The sequence below is a fragment of the Gnatocerus cornutus genome, chromosome 1 (assembly GCF_029298725.1).
Source record: "Gnatocerus cornutus isolate USDA-ARS CGAHR chromosome 1, icGnaCorn1.1, whole genome shotgun sequence".
Lineage (NCBI taxonomy): Eukaryota > Metazoa > Arthropoda > Insecta > Coleoptera > Tenebrionidae > Gnatocerus > Gnatocerus cornutus.
The window spans coordinates 37,138,594-37,159,213 of NC_142233.1; the positions used below are offsets into that span (position 1 = coordinate 37,138,594).

At 33.1% G+C, this 20,620-nt stretch overlaps 1 protein-coding gene across 1 annotated transcript in view; it reads left to right on the plus strand.

Moving 5' to 3' along the window:
- Nucleotides 1-897: 897 nt before the first annotated feature.
- LOC148182254 (uncharacterized) overlaps nucleotides 898-20,620 on the plus strand; it is a 116,597-nt gene continuing 96,874 nt past the window's right edge. Inside the window, exons 1-2 of the mRNA XM_088029345.1 lie at nucleotides 898-921; nucleotides 966-1,183. Coding sequence (XP_087885471.1) covers nucleotides 898-921; nucleotides 966-1,183 — 242 coding nt within the window. The remainder of the gene's footprint in view (nucleotides 922-965; nucleotides 1,184-20,620) is intronic.

Here is a 20,620-nt window from a genome sequence, read left to right on the forward strand (position 1 = left end):
CTTTCTGACACTCTTGTGCATACTGTAATTTATTCTGTTATTCGTATTTTTTCATTTTTGCTAAGTTTCGCGACACTTCTTGACTCTTGCTAAGTCGCAGTATTTGCTTTTAGAATTTGTTTGACGCTATAACCTATATTATAAAGTTAAATTTACAATGGATAGTTACATATGCGCATACTTGTGTGTATGACGAGACCTCACGAACTTATTCATTCCTTCACCTGCTTTTCATTCAAATGCAAATTTTTAATAACATTGAATCTAAGCTAAAAATAGATAGTCGGTTTGAGTAGTAATCAGGTGCTCGAAATGTCATCAATTTAGAATCGATAATTTGATTGGTAGAACAAAACGCAAACTTACCCCATCAATTCACTTAAAAAATGTGCGGTGACTAATGCCGTTGTTTGCTTTAATTCCGTTCATTTCCAACAAAACAATTCCATGAAGTTACCTGCATCTAAAATTCAAAGATTTCCCCGGAGCATTCCGGTCCGAAAGGATTCGGAATTTTTTCCTTCGGTTGCAAGATAATTTAGAATTAATAAGCTCTTTACAAAATTAGTTTATTAAGAAGGAAACAAGGATCTAAGCATCCTGATTTCAATCAAACTCGGAAATAATGACGGCGTCAAACTTTTAATGGCACCTCTACTTAAATTTTTAACAAAGTAAAACTTTGACACAATAATCCCTCTTGGAAAAAAACGCGGTCCGTCGCGATGCGCGTTTATTATCAATTATGCGACAATGCGCCCCAAAAACGGCCTTAGTTACCGTTTATTATCAATATCGGCCAGTCGTCGATCACACTAGAGAGGTTGTAAAAGAGCAATTCCACCCCCACCCTTTATCTTCCCCTAACCCCCCACCGAGCGGGTGGTGGTGTATGATATGATTATGATCCGAGGTTGCTTGGTAACGCGCAGCATCCATCCCCCCTACCCGGTATATAAAGTGAGGGTGGATTGACGCGCACCACTTCGCGGAAGCTTGTCGCGTTTGGTGCGTCGCAGTCGGCTCGGACCGAAACGTCATTCAATTTTTTCCAAAGCCCTTGTGATTTTTCTGTTTCGATAGTTTGTTTCACGGATAGTTCCAATTCTACAACGCGCTTCACCGGTGCCTTTCAGACCTCAGGTGTCAGCTGGCTGAAAACCAAACGAGTCTGCGCTAAAGGGTGAGTCTCTTTCTAATCTAATCAGCAATCGGATGAACAGTGCACGCATAAATCCATTTTCAGAAATTCGCTAATCGCAAAAACACCGGTAATGTTGCTGAAACAACCAACGCTTAATTGAGTCCTGTTTGGTTCTTGTGTTTTGATGTTTAGTAATTAGTTTACTGCGGTTCGCACAAAAACTCAGCAGGACCAAAAAAAGGGTGAATAAAGGTCAATATAGTGCCGTTAATAAAAGACACAATATCGCAGTGCGGACTCGTAAAACCGACCTTTTATATTTATGGGTCATATCCGAAGATATGAATACCATCAATGAAAAATCCGGACATTGCGCTTCTAGCAAATCTCTGAAAATGCTGCCAACAGAGCATGCAAAATAATGGGAATTTTTCCAACAATTATCATCTTATTTTCAGCATTAAAATCTTGCATGTCATATATCACATCATCAGTTGATCCTAATAAACTTAATAATTGTAAAGACTAAAATATTACTTCATGATTCAAGCTTTTTTATTTGCAAGCTTTACAATTTAATGATGGTTTTGTTATAATGGGCTCTACTTTTTGAAAATAGGGTTTCTCTGACCACACAGAATGTGAGTCAACAATGACATATCGGCATATTTTATACAGCCTAAACATACGAAAATATGTACTCTAAAAGTATTTTTTATTTTTGTGCTAAAAATGTCAGAAGATTATTTAATACAGCAATAATTTTTGATGAGGTGTAGAGAGACACTCCGTGTTTACTCTGAACAAAATTAAACTCTGCCCCAAACATGCAGCTACAAAGAGAGGATGCACTTTCATAAATAGAGAAATCTAACTGAAAGTAAAAGCTCTTACATATTATAGTTGTAAATTATTGGCATACAATTTTACTCTAGTAGTAGCAACTTTTAGTGCTCTACATACAGAATACAGTTGCTTTCTAAGGTCTAGGTGATTTATAAAAAACTTCACTTTTATGAAAGAAGTAATTGTTATAAATTTTCTTTTAGGATAGCCTTCTCGCTTTTATTTTAGAGCCTCTTACTGCGTTAACTCGTTAATCTAACAACGTTCCATTAGTAATAAGAGGATTGAAGTAACGAACATAAATACATATTTGGTTACATCCGCAAATATCAACCTGGTTTTGTTGATACAGTTCTGGATATTTGCCACTGCAAGCATGTGCACGCTGTGTAATTTTAATAATATAAAACATTTACATGCAAAATAACAAGTTTCAGCATGTTTTATCTATTTCATCCAAGTTTTGATAAACCTATATGATGATCATTATTTCGCAATTGTTGTGCGCTATAAACGACGGCCGTTAGTGTGGTATGGATATTGGCTTTGATGCTATTAGAACCACTATGCGATCTAAATCAAGTTTGATAATTACATTTAAACACAGAAACTGCTCGTAAAACACTAACTGTGGTGAACTAAACTATGCTAAATCTTTATCCCTTTCGCTGCAACTTTAGAACAAGTTTCCTAACAAAACTGCAGCAAGCGGAACAGTGAAGTTTGCTTATATTTTAATAGATTAAAAATTGCTTCTAAATAAGAACTCAGTGACTGTTTTCTTTTACATTTTCCTTGTCACAAAGAAATGAGGATTTTAATTGTTGCAAAAATTACAAATCCATCAGCTTCAAGGTTCTCTTTTTGCTCAGTTAGTATTTTGTGCTCTAGTTGTTGGATTCATTTCACGTTTTATTCTGACTGACTTCAGAATTGATTGCGTTTTTTCATTATTACAGCATAAATGTTTTTACACTATTTTAGCATTTGCTGTTCTGTTGGGCAAAACACTGGAATCTTAACTGTAACATTACAATTAATTATTTAAACAAAGATTTAATAGTGCCCAATGTTTACAAATTTAAATTTGTTTCTATAACAAAATCAATTGCATTATTGTTTTTTATTTATTATTATTTGGCATAATTTATCAAACAATGAACTTAATTAATTAATTATAAAATTGGAATAGTAAATGGAATAAATATTACTTAAGATTTATCATTCTTTTTCAATCCATTCTTAACTTGTCAATTTGAAAAACCTTAGACTGAAACTTAAAAAAGACTGAAATAATTAAATAATGATGTGTAATAATAGCTATTGAACAAACAAGTTGGTTAATGAAAGCGATTTTAACCGATTCACCAAAAAAAATTGGTACAAAGGTGGTAATCCAACCAAATATACAAAACTAAAGTGAGGTTATGTGAATGATGGATGTGCCCGATGTGTCCGCAGTTGTCAAATTTGAGTGTAATTCTAAACAATGTCTATCGAACTAGAAGTCTCTATGTTAAGTCTAAAAATCGTCGTCTGCAGAACCGCGTCTTCAGATCATTATTGAATCTATTGAATTATGAGTGTAATTGGTTGCCTATAATAAACACATTAAATCATTCAATAATAGCCTACTTTAATGCATAATTCAGCCCACAAATCATGTATTAATAGTACCTAAAAACAAATCGCCGCAAAAATTTTTAATAATAGAAGTAAACACATTTATGTTTTGTCTTTCATACTTTTCATGTCGCTTTCTGATCATTCTGTAATTAATTTACATTTCTATTTAGTAAATTGCTTTGAACCGCTTATCTCAACCGGATTTACAACGGGGCTTTGCGCTTTCAAGTTCTCTTGAATTAAAAATCACAAACAGAACCGCGTACTTTTAAAGATCACCCCTGGAAAACCAGACGGCGGTGGTTATTCGAAAGGTCTTTAGTGCCTCTGGATGAGATTTATTTCACCGCATATACAGAGTTAATGGTGTACCCATTGTGATTTGGCTATTTATGTTCCTTTTCTCACTTTTATTCGAATTACCTGATGCGAATATCAGATGTTTAAAAAAGAGGGCGAAAACTTTTAACACGAACAAATAAACAGGTAAAAAGGTGTCAAGATACTTAGGTAGATTAATTAGGAAATTGTATCCAAATTACTTCCTCAGGCAAATTTAATTAATCTAATTAACAGGGATAGGATGGGAACAAGATCAGGTTTAATTGAGCTTTTTGCTTTTTTCAATCTGTTGTTGAAGAGATTTTTACTCTTTGGTTGGCAGGATGCAATGTTTTCTGGAATGTGAAGCGGGAGTATGTTGCCAAGCTAAAGAAGCGAAAGTCATAAATAATCATTAAGTTCCCGTTTCACTAAAGGAGATTAAATCTAAAAACTAAAATTTTGTTTCTTTTCACACCACGTTAAATGAAATAAATGCTCATAAAAATCGACTCTGGAAACTGGGAAAGTTTCGTAAGGTAGAGTAAAGAAGTTGGTGACAAATTTTTCGTCTTTTTCACATTATTAACAAAAATTATGTTGCGAAACATAAGCAAAAGATATATGACGTCGTAAATTTTAATTTGCTTGATATTTTGCTAGAGTAGCTTAACCCCTAAACGTACATTAAGTAAGTTTTGTCAAATGAGACACTGCTTCTACGCAACTAACTTGACAATGCAGGTTTCTGCTACTTTCAACAAGACAGTTTAATACGTTCAAATATTCAAGCTTGTAATTGAAAATTTTTTACTGAAACTACACGTCATTTTACCTGCTGAGAATTTACCGTTTTACAAAGGAGCATTTTGAAAAATCAGCAGGATTTGAAAAAGATAAGTTAGATACCTGTAATGAATACATGCCAATTTTGATTAATAGATGGCTATGCAAGCAATTAAAATGTTTTGTAGTGTGTAAATGCAAATGAAATAAAATACCTGCTAATCTGCACTTAAGATATTAAAAACAAGTTTATTGCTGATGCTCCTACAATTTGGTGACAAGTGCAAAAAAAATAGGCATTGTGTCACTCGGTCTGCTAAATGACCAATCACAGATCCGCATTTTAAATTTGGCGCTTACAAAAATTTTTTTTGGGCAGAAGAAGTACGTTTTATCAAATTATTTTAAATCAAGAATCGCTTAGATAAAGTACTTAATTTTTTCCACCATTTGTAAGATTGCAGAAAATTTTAAATTAATTAAAATAAGATTAATATTTTATTATAATGAAAAAATGAATATTAAACCACAATGATTTGGAAGGAAATATTTCATTCCATTCATGCTAGCAATAAATTTAAGCGCTTTATTTTTTTCTGATAGAAATGGTTTCTGCTTTGATCCGAATACGAATATAAATACAAGTAATGAAGACATTGTTATGTGAGTTATTTGTCAAAGGACTAGAGTTGTGGTTCTATAACATACATCTCGTTATATTCGTCTAGAATCCTGTATTTCGATTTATCGTGAACGCTACAATAAATATGAACATCCAGAAAGACGATTAGAGCAAAGAAATAAAGGCCAATCTGCCACCCAATAATTGGCGGTCAGTTACATCTGTCTTTTATGTTTAGAAGGCGTCTTGATGCGCCGTAAAATCCATCTCGAAACAAAGAAACACTCCAACAAAAAGAAAAATTCGTCTAGAATTACAAATAAGGCAGCACAAAAGGGAAAATGTGTTAGTCTCAATTTCTCAAACGCGCAAACTTTCGACTTTGATATAGCGACTTTGAAAATATTGTTTGTTTGTAAATAACATCTCTGTGTGGTGCAAAAAAGAAAAATAGAAGTGTATTCACCTCATTTCTGGAACATTAATAAATGTCGGTCCGTTTGACATTTCCATAGCATTTTTCCCCACCCAGAAAGGTCACTTAATAAAGTTCATCTTGTAGAAGGTGGCGGCGATGATGGATAAACAGAAGATAATGCGCCAGATGGGACCTTCTTTGGAGGATTTCCAACATGTGCCGGCTCAACGGTAATCCCGCGGTCGCAGAAACCTGCATTACCGACTCTATCATTCATGTATTCACCCCGTACAGGGTTATTCCGCAAATTGTCCCTGTCATACCATATCTTCAGCAATTTGTCATTCCCGCCAACTTCCGAAAGTTGCCGGTAAACCGTCATACTTTACGGTAAATAAGCCGTCCCCGAGTACCTGTCTTGACGAGCATGTTGAGAAAAATTAATCAAAGAATTCGTTTCGGAAGACGCCAACTTGCTAATGCTGTGGTTCAAGTTTGCCGCGCTACACAGCTTCACATTTGTTTCTCCGGAGCTGAGGGATTCACCGAACAAGCCAACTTTTGGGCTTATTTGTGAATTGTGAACACGCTCAAAACACAATTTAGGAGCTTCTTCCGCTCAAAAATGCCTCTTATCCCTGATTTATGATCCATTTTACGTTTTAAATTCGAGCTACGGAAACAGATAAAATGAATTAATTATGAAGAAGAAAGAAATTCATCCACCTAAGTAAATTCTCTTCGTTTAAGACAAGAATAAACTAATTCGGCGAAATTGAATGAAAACCAAATTAACCAAATTGGGGGAAGCTGAATCCCTTTAATCCGACGTTGTCAAACTGACTCTAACTATCCCTTTCGTCTATTTTGCCTATCAACTTAGGACTTAGAAAGGGACGTCACTGGTTACGTACATTTTGTTGGATTTGATCAAAATTTACACATTTATTCCTTTGTGGACAAAATTTGCATAAAACGTAATTAGAATAATGATTCTCTTGGATAAATATTTGGCTTTCATGCCTCTGCCCTCGGGCAAAAATTGGCCCAACCATCTTGTATCATAAACTGTGTTCTGACCCGTAAGATATTTGTGATAGCAAAATTCAATAAAAAATAATACATACATACTTCCAAAATTATTAAAAGTATTATTACACATCAAGGCGCACAAATGTAATAATTTTGAGTTTATGATCAGTGCTTACATAAAACCTCACAGTCGTTGAGCAGCGCACAAATAAATTTAAGCCTTTTTAACAGTAACGACCGTTACTGTATGTTACTATGTCCCATTTGTGGATGAAAGTACATTATTTACCTTGTTGACATAACGTGATATTAAATCAGTATCTGAATAGATAAAATATTGAAATTTAAGCGCACCTGCTTAAATTTTAGTATAAGTTTGAACTTTACGAAGAAACTAATTTGGTACAAGTTATGTTTCTCTAATTTCTGATTATAAATGCAAATGTAGAGTTTAAGCGCGAATATTCCACAGCTCATTGCAGTTCGTTAAAAAGTCAAGCAAATTTTATGAAGAGGATTTTAAGCAAAAAGATTACATATTTATTAATCGCTTAATAATATTATAAGTGATTCAAATTAATCTGCGTTATACTCAAATTTGCCTTAACAAATTTATGATTTTTGTTATAAAAATAACAATAATAAAATGTTCGAAGAAGCTTTTAAGAATTCTCTCGACGCGGCGCCTTCACCATTTTCAAATTTCCGCATTTTTTGCAAATATATAATAGTTATTTAATAAACTAATTTGTTAATGAAGGCGATTAATAATCGAAACTGTTTAAAGCACGAACGAACGACAGCGAGTGAGTGTCTTTAATAGTCGAGATTATTAATCGTCCATTAATAAAGGAGTTGAATACAACATTTTTCCGACGATCGTCGCAACAATCAAAATTCATATTCATTTGGATTCAATTAGATGAAATTCTATAATAACTTTTATTTGTCCTTGGATTTCACAATGTTTACAATTATATTATTAATGGAACAATTATTAAAGGTACACATATGGCTGCTATCAATGTTATCAACATTTTCTAAGTTAGAAGAAGAAACATTTAGGACTGATTTTGTGGCTTCCTCTTTGCTACCCAGTCTTCCACTGGCAATTGTGGCCCTGATGTATTAGAACTGGTGTTCATATTACTGCCACCTTCACCCAATATTCTTCTTGCAACATTAGTCTTATTTTCAATAGATGTTTCTATATAGCCTTCTACTACTGAAGTCGATTTCCACCCACCATGTCTCTTGATCGTTGCAAAATCGGCCCCTGCATTGGAGAATATGGAAGCAGAAGATCGGCGAAAACAATGACCTGTATATAAATTTGGTGTGAGTAGCTTCAAGAACGTCGCAATTTTCTGGGGAATTTTTCCAAAAGTATTTATACCTACTGACTGGATTGAACATTTATTTTTGCAATAATGAATGAAGAACCTATTATGAGGAGTGTGTGTAGGACGCAGGGCAGAATACTTCTTGTATAACTGTAGGTAACTTGGCAAGTTCTCATTATCCACAATAGTGAATAAAAGGTTTGTTTTAGTTTTAGTATTCTGTACTGTTATGAGTAATTTGGTTTTAAGGTCTTGAATACTGTCTACTGTCTACATTTGACGTTTTTTTTATAAAGGAAATTACTTTATAATATTTTCTTATATCAATGTTTTGTTTTATATTTAATGTTGACTTCAACATTGAATATTTAGGCCACAATGAGGCCAGCAGATCTTTACTTGAGATATCAGAGAAATGTGCTAATACAATGTTTTCTAAACAATGTTTAACCTTCTTGTTTTTGCACCATAACATGAATTCTTCATACGTTTTTTCATACTTCGATTTGGATTTTTTCGGCAACAGATTTGTTGTTACGATGTTTGCACTTTCTGCAACGTCTGGTGGTGTTGTTGAGATTTCATTGTCACTGTCCGTGTCGACATCCATTATTATAAAATAAACACTAAAAACGAGAGAACAAAAAGAAAACACAATTTTTGTTGTTGGAACGAAAAACACAAAGCCGGTTGTTAGGTTAGGTTAAATAATAAAGACGAATCAAGATGGCTATATCGATATTGGAGTGTATATTTATTATCGAAAAGAAAATCGATGTAAATTTAATAAAAATTTATTACGTATTATCGTTCTGGTAAAATTTCAATTTGATAAATCAAAAAATATAAAAATTTTGTATGAGCTTTAAAAACTAAGGTTTCTACAGAGATAACTCATTTTTGACTAATTTGTGAATTGATCGAGTGATTTCGATATACATATTTCGATGTACAGCGCTGGAAGAGACATCATCGAAATGAATTCACACTTGCATGTGGTAAAATACAAATGATAAAGTGATACATTAACGCATTCATTTTCAAAAGAAATCTTGCAAATAAAGTAACTTTAATGTTAGATCGTCGGAAAAAACATTTTAACATATTTGTTTTATTATTATTAAACATAATTTATAGATAACAAATTACCTAAAAACTAAGTAAACGTAGTTGAACAGAAAATATAGCAGAAGTGATTTAATAAAACAGCCTATGGCGCGAGTAATGGAGCATGTAAATTCTCATACTCAGTCCCGACACTTAGACCTCTCATGCATCTTCATACATATCCCATAACATACACTAAAAGCCCAAATTTACGAAAACTCCACAAGCCTGTATTATCTAAGTACGTAGAAAATTTATGAAAACCCTCATTAAAGTGATTATCACCTGGCCACAGGATCAGATACAGAGACCGGAAGAACGAACATCGCGATACTGCATATAACATAGATCGGGGTCGGCTTGCCATAAATCGGCGTGCGCGTTCGCTGAAACGCCTCTCTTTATGATTTTATGTTGTCATAAATTAAATGTCACATTGTATTAATATCAGCGTACGGCGTAACATTAAACAAATGACATTTAACTGCATGTCGCTCGTTATTAAGCTGCGCGCTAAGCTCGCCGGGAATGTCGACTTTACCGGACGAGGAATGGGGAATTTTCAATTTTCGGGATTACGGGGGGTGGCACGCCATCCTGGACTCGTTATGATCATCCTCCGTCGCCCCGCACTTTTCCAGACACCTTATCGCAGACTGGCGATTGATTCTGGCAAGGCTTTCGGGAAAGCGGATATTGACAATAATTAAAATTTAGGATGACAGCGAAAGGAAAGGTGGGATGAAATGAAACTCGACTTTAGTTTAAACTTTCAGAACTAGAACAATGAATATTTAACAATATTTCGCATGCTTAGATGCCTGCCTCGGAATACTTATCAAATCTTGAAATGCAAATTATGTTTCCAGGTACTCTCAAACTATGTACACAGTAGAAACACAAATAGTTTGCCAAATCAAATTTCCCAATTAATATACCAATTTACTGGTTAATATGCAGACTCGCACTTGCATTAATTTCTAAACACAAACAAACCAATTTTATATGAATATTTAAATTTGAGAAGTCAAAAAACATGTTTTTCTGCTTTAAGAGTGCCATAATTAACTGTACGTAAGCTTTCCGTTGGCTTAAAACTTGCACTGGGCTCCATAATAATTTACGTTTAGAGTTTACAGAGATATTAAAAATTTTAACAGGATGCGATGTTGTGACCCTTTGTTAATCCCATTCTATTACAGTCACGATTTTTGCAAAATAAAAAAACTACGTAAAACTGTCACCACACATGGAATGTAAAATAACGGAATTAAGCAGATATTCCCTCATTTTAGTTGCCATTGTAATTTACGTTTATTCTCACTTATTATCCTGCTTCTGCAAACTCTTCACATATAAATATCATTTCTCGAACGCCTGAAATGTCAACAGGAAATAACTCAACGATATGAAGCAACAATCATCGCAGCAAAATAAGGATTGATATAACTGGATTTACAGAATAAAAGAGCCATAATGAAAAGTTTGATACAAAACATAATAAAATTGTTATCTGCGAAAAATTCCTTTATGAAACCAGAAAGAAGAATAGATTGATGTCTCAGTATTCTGAAATTCGTAATTCTGAAAAGCTTTTGATAAATTTGAGGCCTCGGGCGTGTGCTTAGGCTGCTTCTACATAAACCCACATTTTCCTCTAATAGATATTTATCTGCGCACCCACCATTTTGCCCAGTTTCAACCGACGTCAATGTTCAATTTTTATTAAAGACGTGGTGTTTTCCAGTTTCAGCTTAATTTTTATTGTACATTGTAGTAAGCATCAATCGCAGAATTATTTAAGCATCCAATTTGGTGGCGGCGCGTTTGGGGTAGTTTGTTTATGTAATTATGAGCGTCGTTCACAATAAAACGAAATTTTAGCGCTTGGGGGAATGTGAGGGCTGTAAAATTCAATCGAATTTAGTTGCAGGATCGACAATAACTCAGTTGTGGCGTCAAAAGCAGACAATATAGGTGAGGTAATTAAAGAAGCTGGAATGATTATGACACTTTTGTTCCTCGCAATTGTAATTCAGAAACTACCATAGAAGGGGCGGCTTCCATCAAAATGATGATTAACAAATTTTATCTACGACCATGTTATAAAAAGGAACATTTTTATCACTCTTTCTAGTTGTGTAATAAGCTATATTATAACCTGGTTGTGTAAATAAAATTGACATGTATCTACTGCAGGAATATAACTTTATCTCTTTCAAATCCTGTTGATTTCAAAAGTTACTTTTTTGTAAATGGATATATTTCCTGCAAAATACAGTATGTCTCCGGATTGAGTTCACAAGAAGGAAAAAAAGTTTATTTTTTATTTTACAAAAAAATGACAAAGAAATAACATGTTTTGCTTATTTCAAAACAGATAAATCTGCAATTAAAATTTCAAAATTATTAGTTTGTACTCTTAAAATTAATTTTTTCATTATTTTTATTTATTAAATTTTGTAATCGTATTTAAATAATAGCAGGCTGTGGATTCACAATATCAAATAGTGCGTTAAAAATTAAAAAAAAAATACCCAATAGTGTGTAAGAATTAAAAAATTGGAAAAGAAATGCAATTGCATCCTTAACAATAATTGAAAAATTCGACACAATCTTAAAGAATTACGAGTTAAAATTGAATTATGTGCTAAAACAGATAATGAGTCAATAAAATAGTGGAAATTGGTCTGCGTTAAGGAACAAATTTCATTCCTTTGACAGTTTTTGCAAAATTAAAAATAAAAAAGTTCTTTGTTATTTTTTGTTTTTTTCGATTTTAAGAACACAGCTTGATAATATTAAAGTTTTAATTAAAGATTTATTTATTTTAAATTAAGCAAAAAATATTATTCCTTTGGCATTTTTTTGTAAAGTGAAAAATACCGTCTTTTTTCCTCTTGTGAACTCAATAAGGGGACATACTGTATAGTGAGGAAAATTTAAATTTCTTAGTTTTCAACTATGACAGAAAATGCATTTTACAGATCAAAATTGAAAACAACAAATTTACAGCCATACGAATGCATACTTATCTATGTGACAACTTTTAAACGAATGGCATTTTTTGAAACAGTTTAATCGGATCGGAACCTTCTCTCTTAATAGATCAGTTTAATGGATTTTTGTTTGCTTACCTCAGAAAGGAAAACATAGCTTTTAAACCGAAATTATGCAAAGATGAGTAAATATTGTCAAATTTTCATTAAAAAAAAATTTAATTTAAAGAAACACACGTTCAAAATAAGTGTGTTGGCAAAAATCTTTACTCTTGTTATTGTAATGGTGAAAATGCTAAAATGAGCATGCGTGCTTTTGGTAAATATTTAATCCGTCATGTGCGTTGTGGGGCACTTTGTTTATGTAATAATAAGCGTCATTCACTTTAGATTAAAATGAATCTAAATTAGAATTGCGTTGGAATGAAAGTGCGAGAGAATACGAAATCGAATTGAAGCTCGGTTGAGGATTCAACAATTTAATTAAGTACAATGTAATAAATAGACAAACGCGCCATTATAAATATGCAAACAATAATACAGAAACCGAGGTCTATTCGGTTAAAGACCGATTTTAATTAATTTAGAGTCAGGCAAGGGTTCGGAAACTGATCACGTAACAAGATAGAGGGCCGTAATAAAATATTTTTCATGGGTTCTTTGCAGGTGTTTGAAAAATTATTTCAGCGAGAAATGTGAGTGAGGGTTAGGAAAAGGCAACCACATCTTTCGTAACGTGAAAATGCTTTTAACAACACTGCAGTGATCCCGGCCGGGGGCGAGTTGCCCCCAAGTCGGGGGTGGCCCTAACGATGCGTCCGTATCGTTTTAATCGTATGAAATTTAAAAATTCGGTCATTTTCGCCCAGTTTATTTAAACTAGATGTAAAACGCGTCGCATAAGTATGCAAAATGCTCATAAAAATGCAATTTGGGAAGTTGTCGAGAGGGAACTTGGCAAATTCATAATGGGTCGGAAGGGCAGATTGAAGGTGCAGATAAAAAGCGCTCGTCTACCTTCGTCCATTTCCATTAATGGATAGGTCATTAAGTGACATTTGGAATTTTAAAAGCCGAATTATGAAATATTACCCGATATAGTGGAGCGCGTTACATTTTTAAGGGAGTATGGCGGTCCGGAATGACATTAATCTTGCCAACATTTCCTGTATGGACCGTAAAAATGAGATATGGTGGCTCTCTCATATATATGATGACCTGAAAACGAAACGTAATATCTTACCCCCCTCGACATGTGTTGTGCATCAAAATCGGGTTATGTCAACCTACTCCGATTTCAGCGAAATTAACTCGCAAACTCACTTCTTGAAATAGACTTCACGGTAAATTTTTTTCTACAAAAGTAAAATGTATCAAGTTGGATAGAGATTTTCTCAAAAAAAATTGAGAATAATAATAAGCCAATAATCTAATGAAAATATTTACATTCTTTCACCGTTATTTAAAAAAGAAAGTAAAATTTAGTTTCCAAGATATGTAAAAATTAAAAATATTCTTTATTTTATCCTAAAATTTACTTTTATGTCGGTTTATGATGAAAATTATGGAATGTTTGAAATTTGAAATTCAAAAATTATTTTTCTTTAAAGCAAACCGATTAGTTCCCACAAATCACACCTGTAGGTATAAATGTATAAATTTTCAAATAAAGTGAGAATAAAATTGTTTTGGAATACTAGAATTACATTATACAGGTATCTCAAAATTCGCGAATTCCGAGTTCAGAGCGTTGTCGAAAATCATTTCAGTAGTTCAAAAATAAAAAAAAAATAAAGATACGGGACTTCCCCACAACGATACATTGATCTGAATGTGCACTCTTTGAACTGCATTTTCGTCAAATGCAAGGTAAAAATGCCAGTGTTTATTGTTATTTATGGTGTAGATGATTGTGGATAATAATAATGTAAAACAATTTCTTGAAGAATTTGCTTTATTTGGGAGTAAACAAATCTTAAATTTTTGTAATTTTTCTTAAAAATGGAACGGCGACGTGGCTAGAAATCAGTCTGTTACTATGGAAGCAGGCAACTATAAATTTTGTCAAAATTTGTCACCCCGCTAAAAATTTGATTCAAAGTATGGATTTTTATTCAAATAATGAATACACGGACATGTATTTGGTTTTTGAGGCATCAGATAACAGACCTGTGGTAGCTACTCGCCTATACCATGAGCGATAGCCTAATTGACTGCGTCATCCAACTCCAGGAGTCTTTTGTCGCTGGACGCGCAAGCATTATAATGATTCCATACATGGAAAAGCAGATTCTTGTCGCTTACCACAACGATCCAAAAATTAGCACATGAAACTTGGATTGTCATTTAGATGTGCATCATTTTTTAGTGGGCAAACTGCTTAAAAGTGGCAAAATTGACATTACTTGACAACGTCAATTATGAGGTTTCGAACGTATCTATGCAATACAAATAGAAATCAAAAGAAAGGTCAGGAAGTGAGTTCTTGCAATGTTGTCGCATTAAACAAAATTAAAGTGCTTACATCTTCTTTAGGAAGTACAAAAAATTTTTTTTTTTAGGTTTCATCACTGGGTTCCCCCTACCGCGCTCTGAATTTGGAATTCGCTAATTTTGAGACACCTGTATAATATTTCATTATACAGGGTCTATCAGAACTGGCGGACCAAAATCATCCCATGGATAAATGATCTTCTGCAGATAAAGAGAAAATTGTTTAAAAAAATCCATTCTTGTTGGCTTTTAAAATAAGAACGGTTTTAATTGACCAATCGTGTTGTAGATGTAAAATTACCTTAAAACATATATTTTTTACCATAGAAACCTATTTAATTGTTGCAAAAAATAATTGACTGTTATGTCATAACAAAGTATTTCTGACAATTAGACAGTCATTCCAAACGTTGATTTGTGGTTTCATTGTATTTAATAATTAATTATGTTTACCCCGGAAGAATATTTTGATATGGTCTTGTTGTATGGAGAGTGTAATCGCAGTGCAACAGCTACTATCCAGCAATACGCACTTCGTTTTCCAAATAGGGAACAGCCTAGCCGAAATGTTATTTTAAGATTAGTACAGAGAGGAAGAGAATCTGGTAATTTAAAAGTATGCAGAAGGGAGGTTGGGGGTGCCCCAAGAACTGCGAGAACCGTGGACAACGAGGAAGCGGTTATTGAGATTTTTGAAGAGGAACCTGAAACGAGCATTAGTATTGTGGCCAGAAATCTTGAAATGTCCACCTCTTCTGTTCAACGTATTCTTAAAGACGAACGAATGCACCCATTTCATTATACTAAAGTGCAATGTCTTACGCCGGAAGATTATCCTCTAAGAGTGGAGTTTTGTACTTGGCTTCTGCGGGAACATGAAGCAAATGAGAACTTCGTCAAAAGCATATTGTTTACAGACGAATCTTGCTTTCAAAAAGATGGATTTTTCAATCAAAGAAATTTTCATGTTTGGGGGCGAGATAATCCGCACGTCTTCAGGCAAAGTAATCCCCAGCAAAGATTTTCTGTCAATCTTTGGGCTGGAATTTTTGGGAACGCCATAGTAAATTGTTTTGAGAACAAGTTATACGCAATTATAAAACATCACATTCTTTCAGGTTGGCCCGTACGAATTTCCCGCCAGACTCAACGGCCAAATTTATACAAATTTTTTAGTTGATGATTTGGACATGCTGCTAGACAATATTCCTCTACAAAGATTAAGAAATGTTGACATTAACAATATTTGGTTCCAACATGATGGATGCCCAGCACATTTTGCAAATGTAACTAGGAACCATTTAGATGTTAGATTTCCTAATGCATGGATAGGCCGCGGAGGCCCAAGACGTTGGCCCCCCAGGTCGCCAGACCTTACGCCCTTAGATATTTTCCTTTGGGGACACGTCAAGAATTTGGTGTACCGAAATATGCCTGAAAATATTAACGTGTTAAGAAACCGCATTCAAGAAGCATTTGCTTCAATAACAGCTGAAATGGTCAGTAATGCTAGGGCAAGTCTACTGAGAAGAGCTGCTCTGTGCATTCAAGTGGAAGGAAGAAATTTTGAACATTTACTTTAAAAACTATTTACCTATTTTTTCAAATTTATACCGCTAATTCATTCATTTTTGTTATTTCTGTATTCATTTACTAATCTGTTTTTCGGATTCTGTTAATTTTAAAGTTTGAGTTTATTATTTCATTTTGTTGGTCTTAAAATAAACTTGTCAATTTTTATGAGAAGACGTCACCTAAAAAATTACGTCAGTGTAACAACAATGCAAAAATATTTAAGATGCATCCATAGTTACAAATAAAGCAGGAAAAGCTAATTTTCAGGTAACTTAACATCAGCAACACGATTGGTTAGTTTAAATTGTTCATTTTCTGATCACTATTAAAGATGGATTTTTTAAACATTTTTCCAATTATTCCCAGAAGATTGTGAATACATCGTTTCATTTTGGTCCGCTAGTTCTGATAGACCCTGTATAAAAAAGGATTTTTAAATGTTTACTTCGGGTTTGAGCAATCTGCTAACTAACTCATCATTAATTTTGAGAATGTTTGCGAACAGAGTGGATTGCATAGAGAAATAACATGGAAATTTGAATTTTATTTTTTGCTGCTTTTCCAAACCTCCAAAATAAAATTAAGTTAATGGTGAATTGTCCGTTAAGAGAAGTTCTTAATTCGAAAGTTAATGTTATTGGGGTAAGATTCAAAAAATCGAATCGAAAACGTGAAATTTCAAACTTTCCGCTCGAAGTGTCGAAAAAACATTAAAAATCAACATGTCATCAAGATTCTTGGTACTATCGACGACACCGAAATGTGTACGGCAAAATTGTTTAGCGTAAATTTCAATTTAAATCATAGGCGCACTTCTAATTGTCATTTATGACAATTGATGACAGTAGGTAGTTAAAATCGGCTAAACATTGAACTGTAGTCGAAAAACCAAGACTATTCCAAAATTTGATGAAAATCGGTCGCTAAGAGTAGTGGCTGCTGATTAGTAAGAGTTGTATAGGTAAAATAAAATGTTTAGAGAAAAATCAAAAAGAACGCCACTGGTCAAAGTCTGATTTACATTATGGAAATTCAGAGAAAAATCCATGACAACGAAAAAGTCGTTCACATTTCGGTGTCGCCGATAGTAATAACTACTGTTTTAAACGAATCAATAATAAAAAGAGCTTTTTTTATAATGCTTTGCCCGTGTTCTAGTATTTAATTGCCTCTAAAAGGTACTATGACGGAATGAAAATTTCAAACAACACTTTCTGACATGAAAATGTAAAGCAAGCTGTATTGTCATTCTGACGCTATTAATTGTCATGCCAAGATTTCTGACACTTGCTGTGATGTTTATAAATTTTAAGATTAAAAAGATAAAGGACAGTTTACAATAATTTTTAAACATCAATCAATTTGATGTTTGAAATTTTGATTCCGCGATAGTAATTGTTTTTAATGTCGCATCTTAATAATGCAATATTTTGAACTTACCTAATATGCGGATGATATGTGTTTTCTTCAAGTTTAAAATACTCCAAATACTCTTTGCCAAACATTAGACATTTTCTTGCTGATTTTAACTCTGCTATTAAAAGAGATTTCTACTTAGCAAATTAAATTTTTTTTTATAACCCTAAATATATAGAGATATCATAGACAACGGCGAATTGTGAAATTAAGCCTTCGCTTCCTTACCTATTTTAAATGTTTTTTTGCAAATATTGTTAGCATTGGTACGTTTACCTTAATTAAAATTTGGAAAGCTGTCAGGGGTTTTCCAAAGTTTTCCAAAACTAACCTAAAGTTAGATAGGTGTCCATAGGGAAGTGCCGAAGGTTAACACGGAATGCAAATTTGTTATGGGAAGGCATCTTTACAGTAAAAAGGTTAATTTCGACACAAAGCGACCTTGCACATTGACAGAATCTCATTTGACAGTTTTACACAACCTTCAAAATTTTGAACGGGAAATTTAAAACTTATATTATTTAGTTTCATTTTTCTACAAATGCTGTAATAACATTGAATTCTAAAAAGAGCTCTGATATTAAGAATTCTCTAGAGCAGTATTTGCTGTAAACCGAATTTAATTTGAAGATTTGGGGAGCAGAAAATAAATAAAATTCTAATTCCTATATTATTTCCCTATGTTCAGTAATCCGCGGAAAATCCAAGAGTGTAAAATAAAACCAAATATAGATTTTACTATAAAAAAGTCTGGTACAGATCGAAAAAGAGGTATCTCACCAAAATATCAATGTAGATGTATGTTGTGCATTAAAATCAGGTTATGTCAACCAACTCCGATTTCAGCGAAATTAACTCGCCAACTCAGTTCTTAAAATAGACTTCACGTCAAATTTGATTTTAATTCAATTTAAATTCACGTTGCTATCGGGGCATCAAAAGTCGAACGGGAGTTTGCCCTACGTAATTGCAGGTCACAGTCGACACGTGACCGACAAAAGTGCTAAATATGAGGGAGTGTCACCGAATCCAGGTGTTAAGCACAGGTGGGTTTGCCGGAAATTTATCCGACTGAAATCCAGTTAATGCCGGGCAATTATCGACGTTTTCTATGAAAGAAAGATAAAAGATCTCTAATAGTATCGCTTTTTTTAATGACTGAATTCGCAGGAAAATAATGGGTTATATAGCTAATCGTCCGAAGGGCAAATTACCCCTACACAACAATCTGATCTTCTTGAAAGTATTTTCTGCGAATTCGACAAGAAGTGATCTGAAATAAAGTAAATTCTATTTGTACAATCTTATAATTTGTTAGGAAAAACACTAATTGAAGAAACGATAAAAATATTTTTGTTCAACTAAATCCATGTTAAAATAATTTGCTCTAAAGCTACCATTTGAAAGCTGGTATTATACCCGCATTACTCTTGTTGAATAAACAATAAAGAGAATAAATTTGCATAAAGCTTTATACTTTGGTCATGAATAATAATCAGATATATTTTTTCGCTCTTGGAATTTTATAGTACTGTCTTGGAATTACATTCATCAGGTCTCTTCTTTAAAGATGCGAAAAAAAAAACAAAACATAGATATGGTAATTTCAAAATACCCGAACTTTACCGGTAATTATGTTTAACAAACCATGTCGAGAAGTTGTTTTGGAATTTTTTCGTTCAGAAAAACCATTTGTCACGTTAAACTGTTTTGCTCTAAAAGTCACAGGTTGTCACTGCTCCAAGTAAATTGTAGTTTTATTCACCCCTAACATAGAGGGTGTTTCCAATACCAAAATATATTGGAAGCTGTCAGGAATTTTGTTAAGGTGGTTCTTTAAGAGAACTTAAATAGTCCATATATTTATTTCGCTGAAATGTAAGAAACGAGTAGATATATAACGAAAAATTTCAATATTAAGAAACTCAAACTTAAATTAAAAGAACTTTGAAATTTAAAATGGTTTTAATGGAAACAGATTGATGATACAGAAAGTTAAAACTATTTTAAAATTAAATTACCTACAGACTTTGTTACGAAATTGGTCTTTAAAGTTTAGCATTTTAAGTTAAATGATAAAATCTGCGATGAAACTTACTCAATTAAATTTTAATAATCACTTTGCTTTGCATCAAAATTATTGATAAATAATTGAAACTGTTCTAAAACAACAGATGTCCAGGTTTCGATCTTTATAGCTTTTATGCAAAAATTAAAAAACATCACCACAGCTTTTTAATAACCCTGGAAATTAAATAAAAATTAAATTTTAATATAAATAAACATGTCAGTTTCAACTATTGTGTGATCATTATTGTTTGTAATCGAATCATCCATGAAAATTAATCCGTCTTATTAGAGATCTGACATTGAACTTTGGCAACCGAAACTGTGAAAATAGGTAAGTTTAGTGGCAAAAGTGGATCAAAAGAAATTCTGGATGGTGTTAGACACAGAATGGAAAAACACCTTCAACGTTGATTCGCTATTTGTCCACTTTTGGCATTGCAGTTGACAACCATTTGACAGCTGTCAGTACGAATCTATCAAAGATATATCGACAAATAAATTTGCAAGGCTGACTCGATTACAAACAATATTGATCACACAATACAATCAAAATTTTTATTTAAAAAAATTCGAATAGCGCATGCAGTTGGTTGACTGATTTATTAAACATACTGATGCTGAAATGTTAAGTTTAACACAAAAATTTTACATTTTCCAAAAGCCATTTTACCACTGAAACGCCATTTAACTTTTGAGGGTTAAAACATCACCGTCAGCTTAAAGCTTTTATTTACGAATCATTATACTAAAATTAAGAGTAAATTAAATATTTACGTTTTTCTGTTTAGGCAGAGGGTTACATAAACATGAAAAATGAGATTA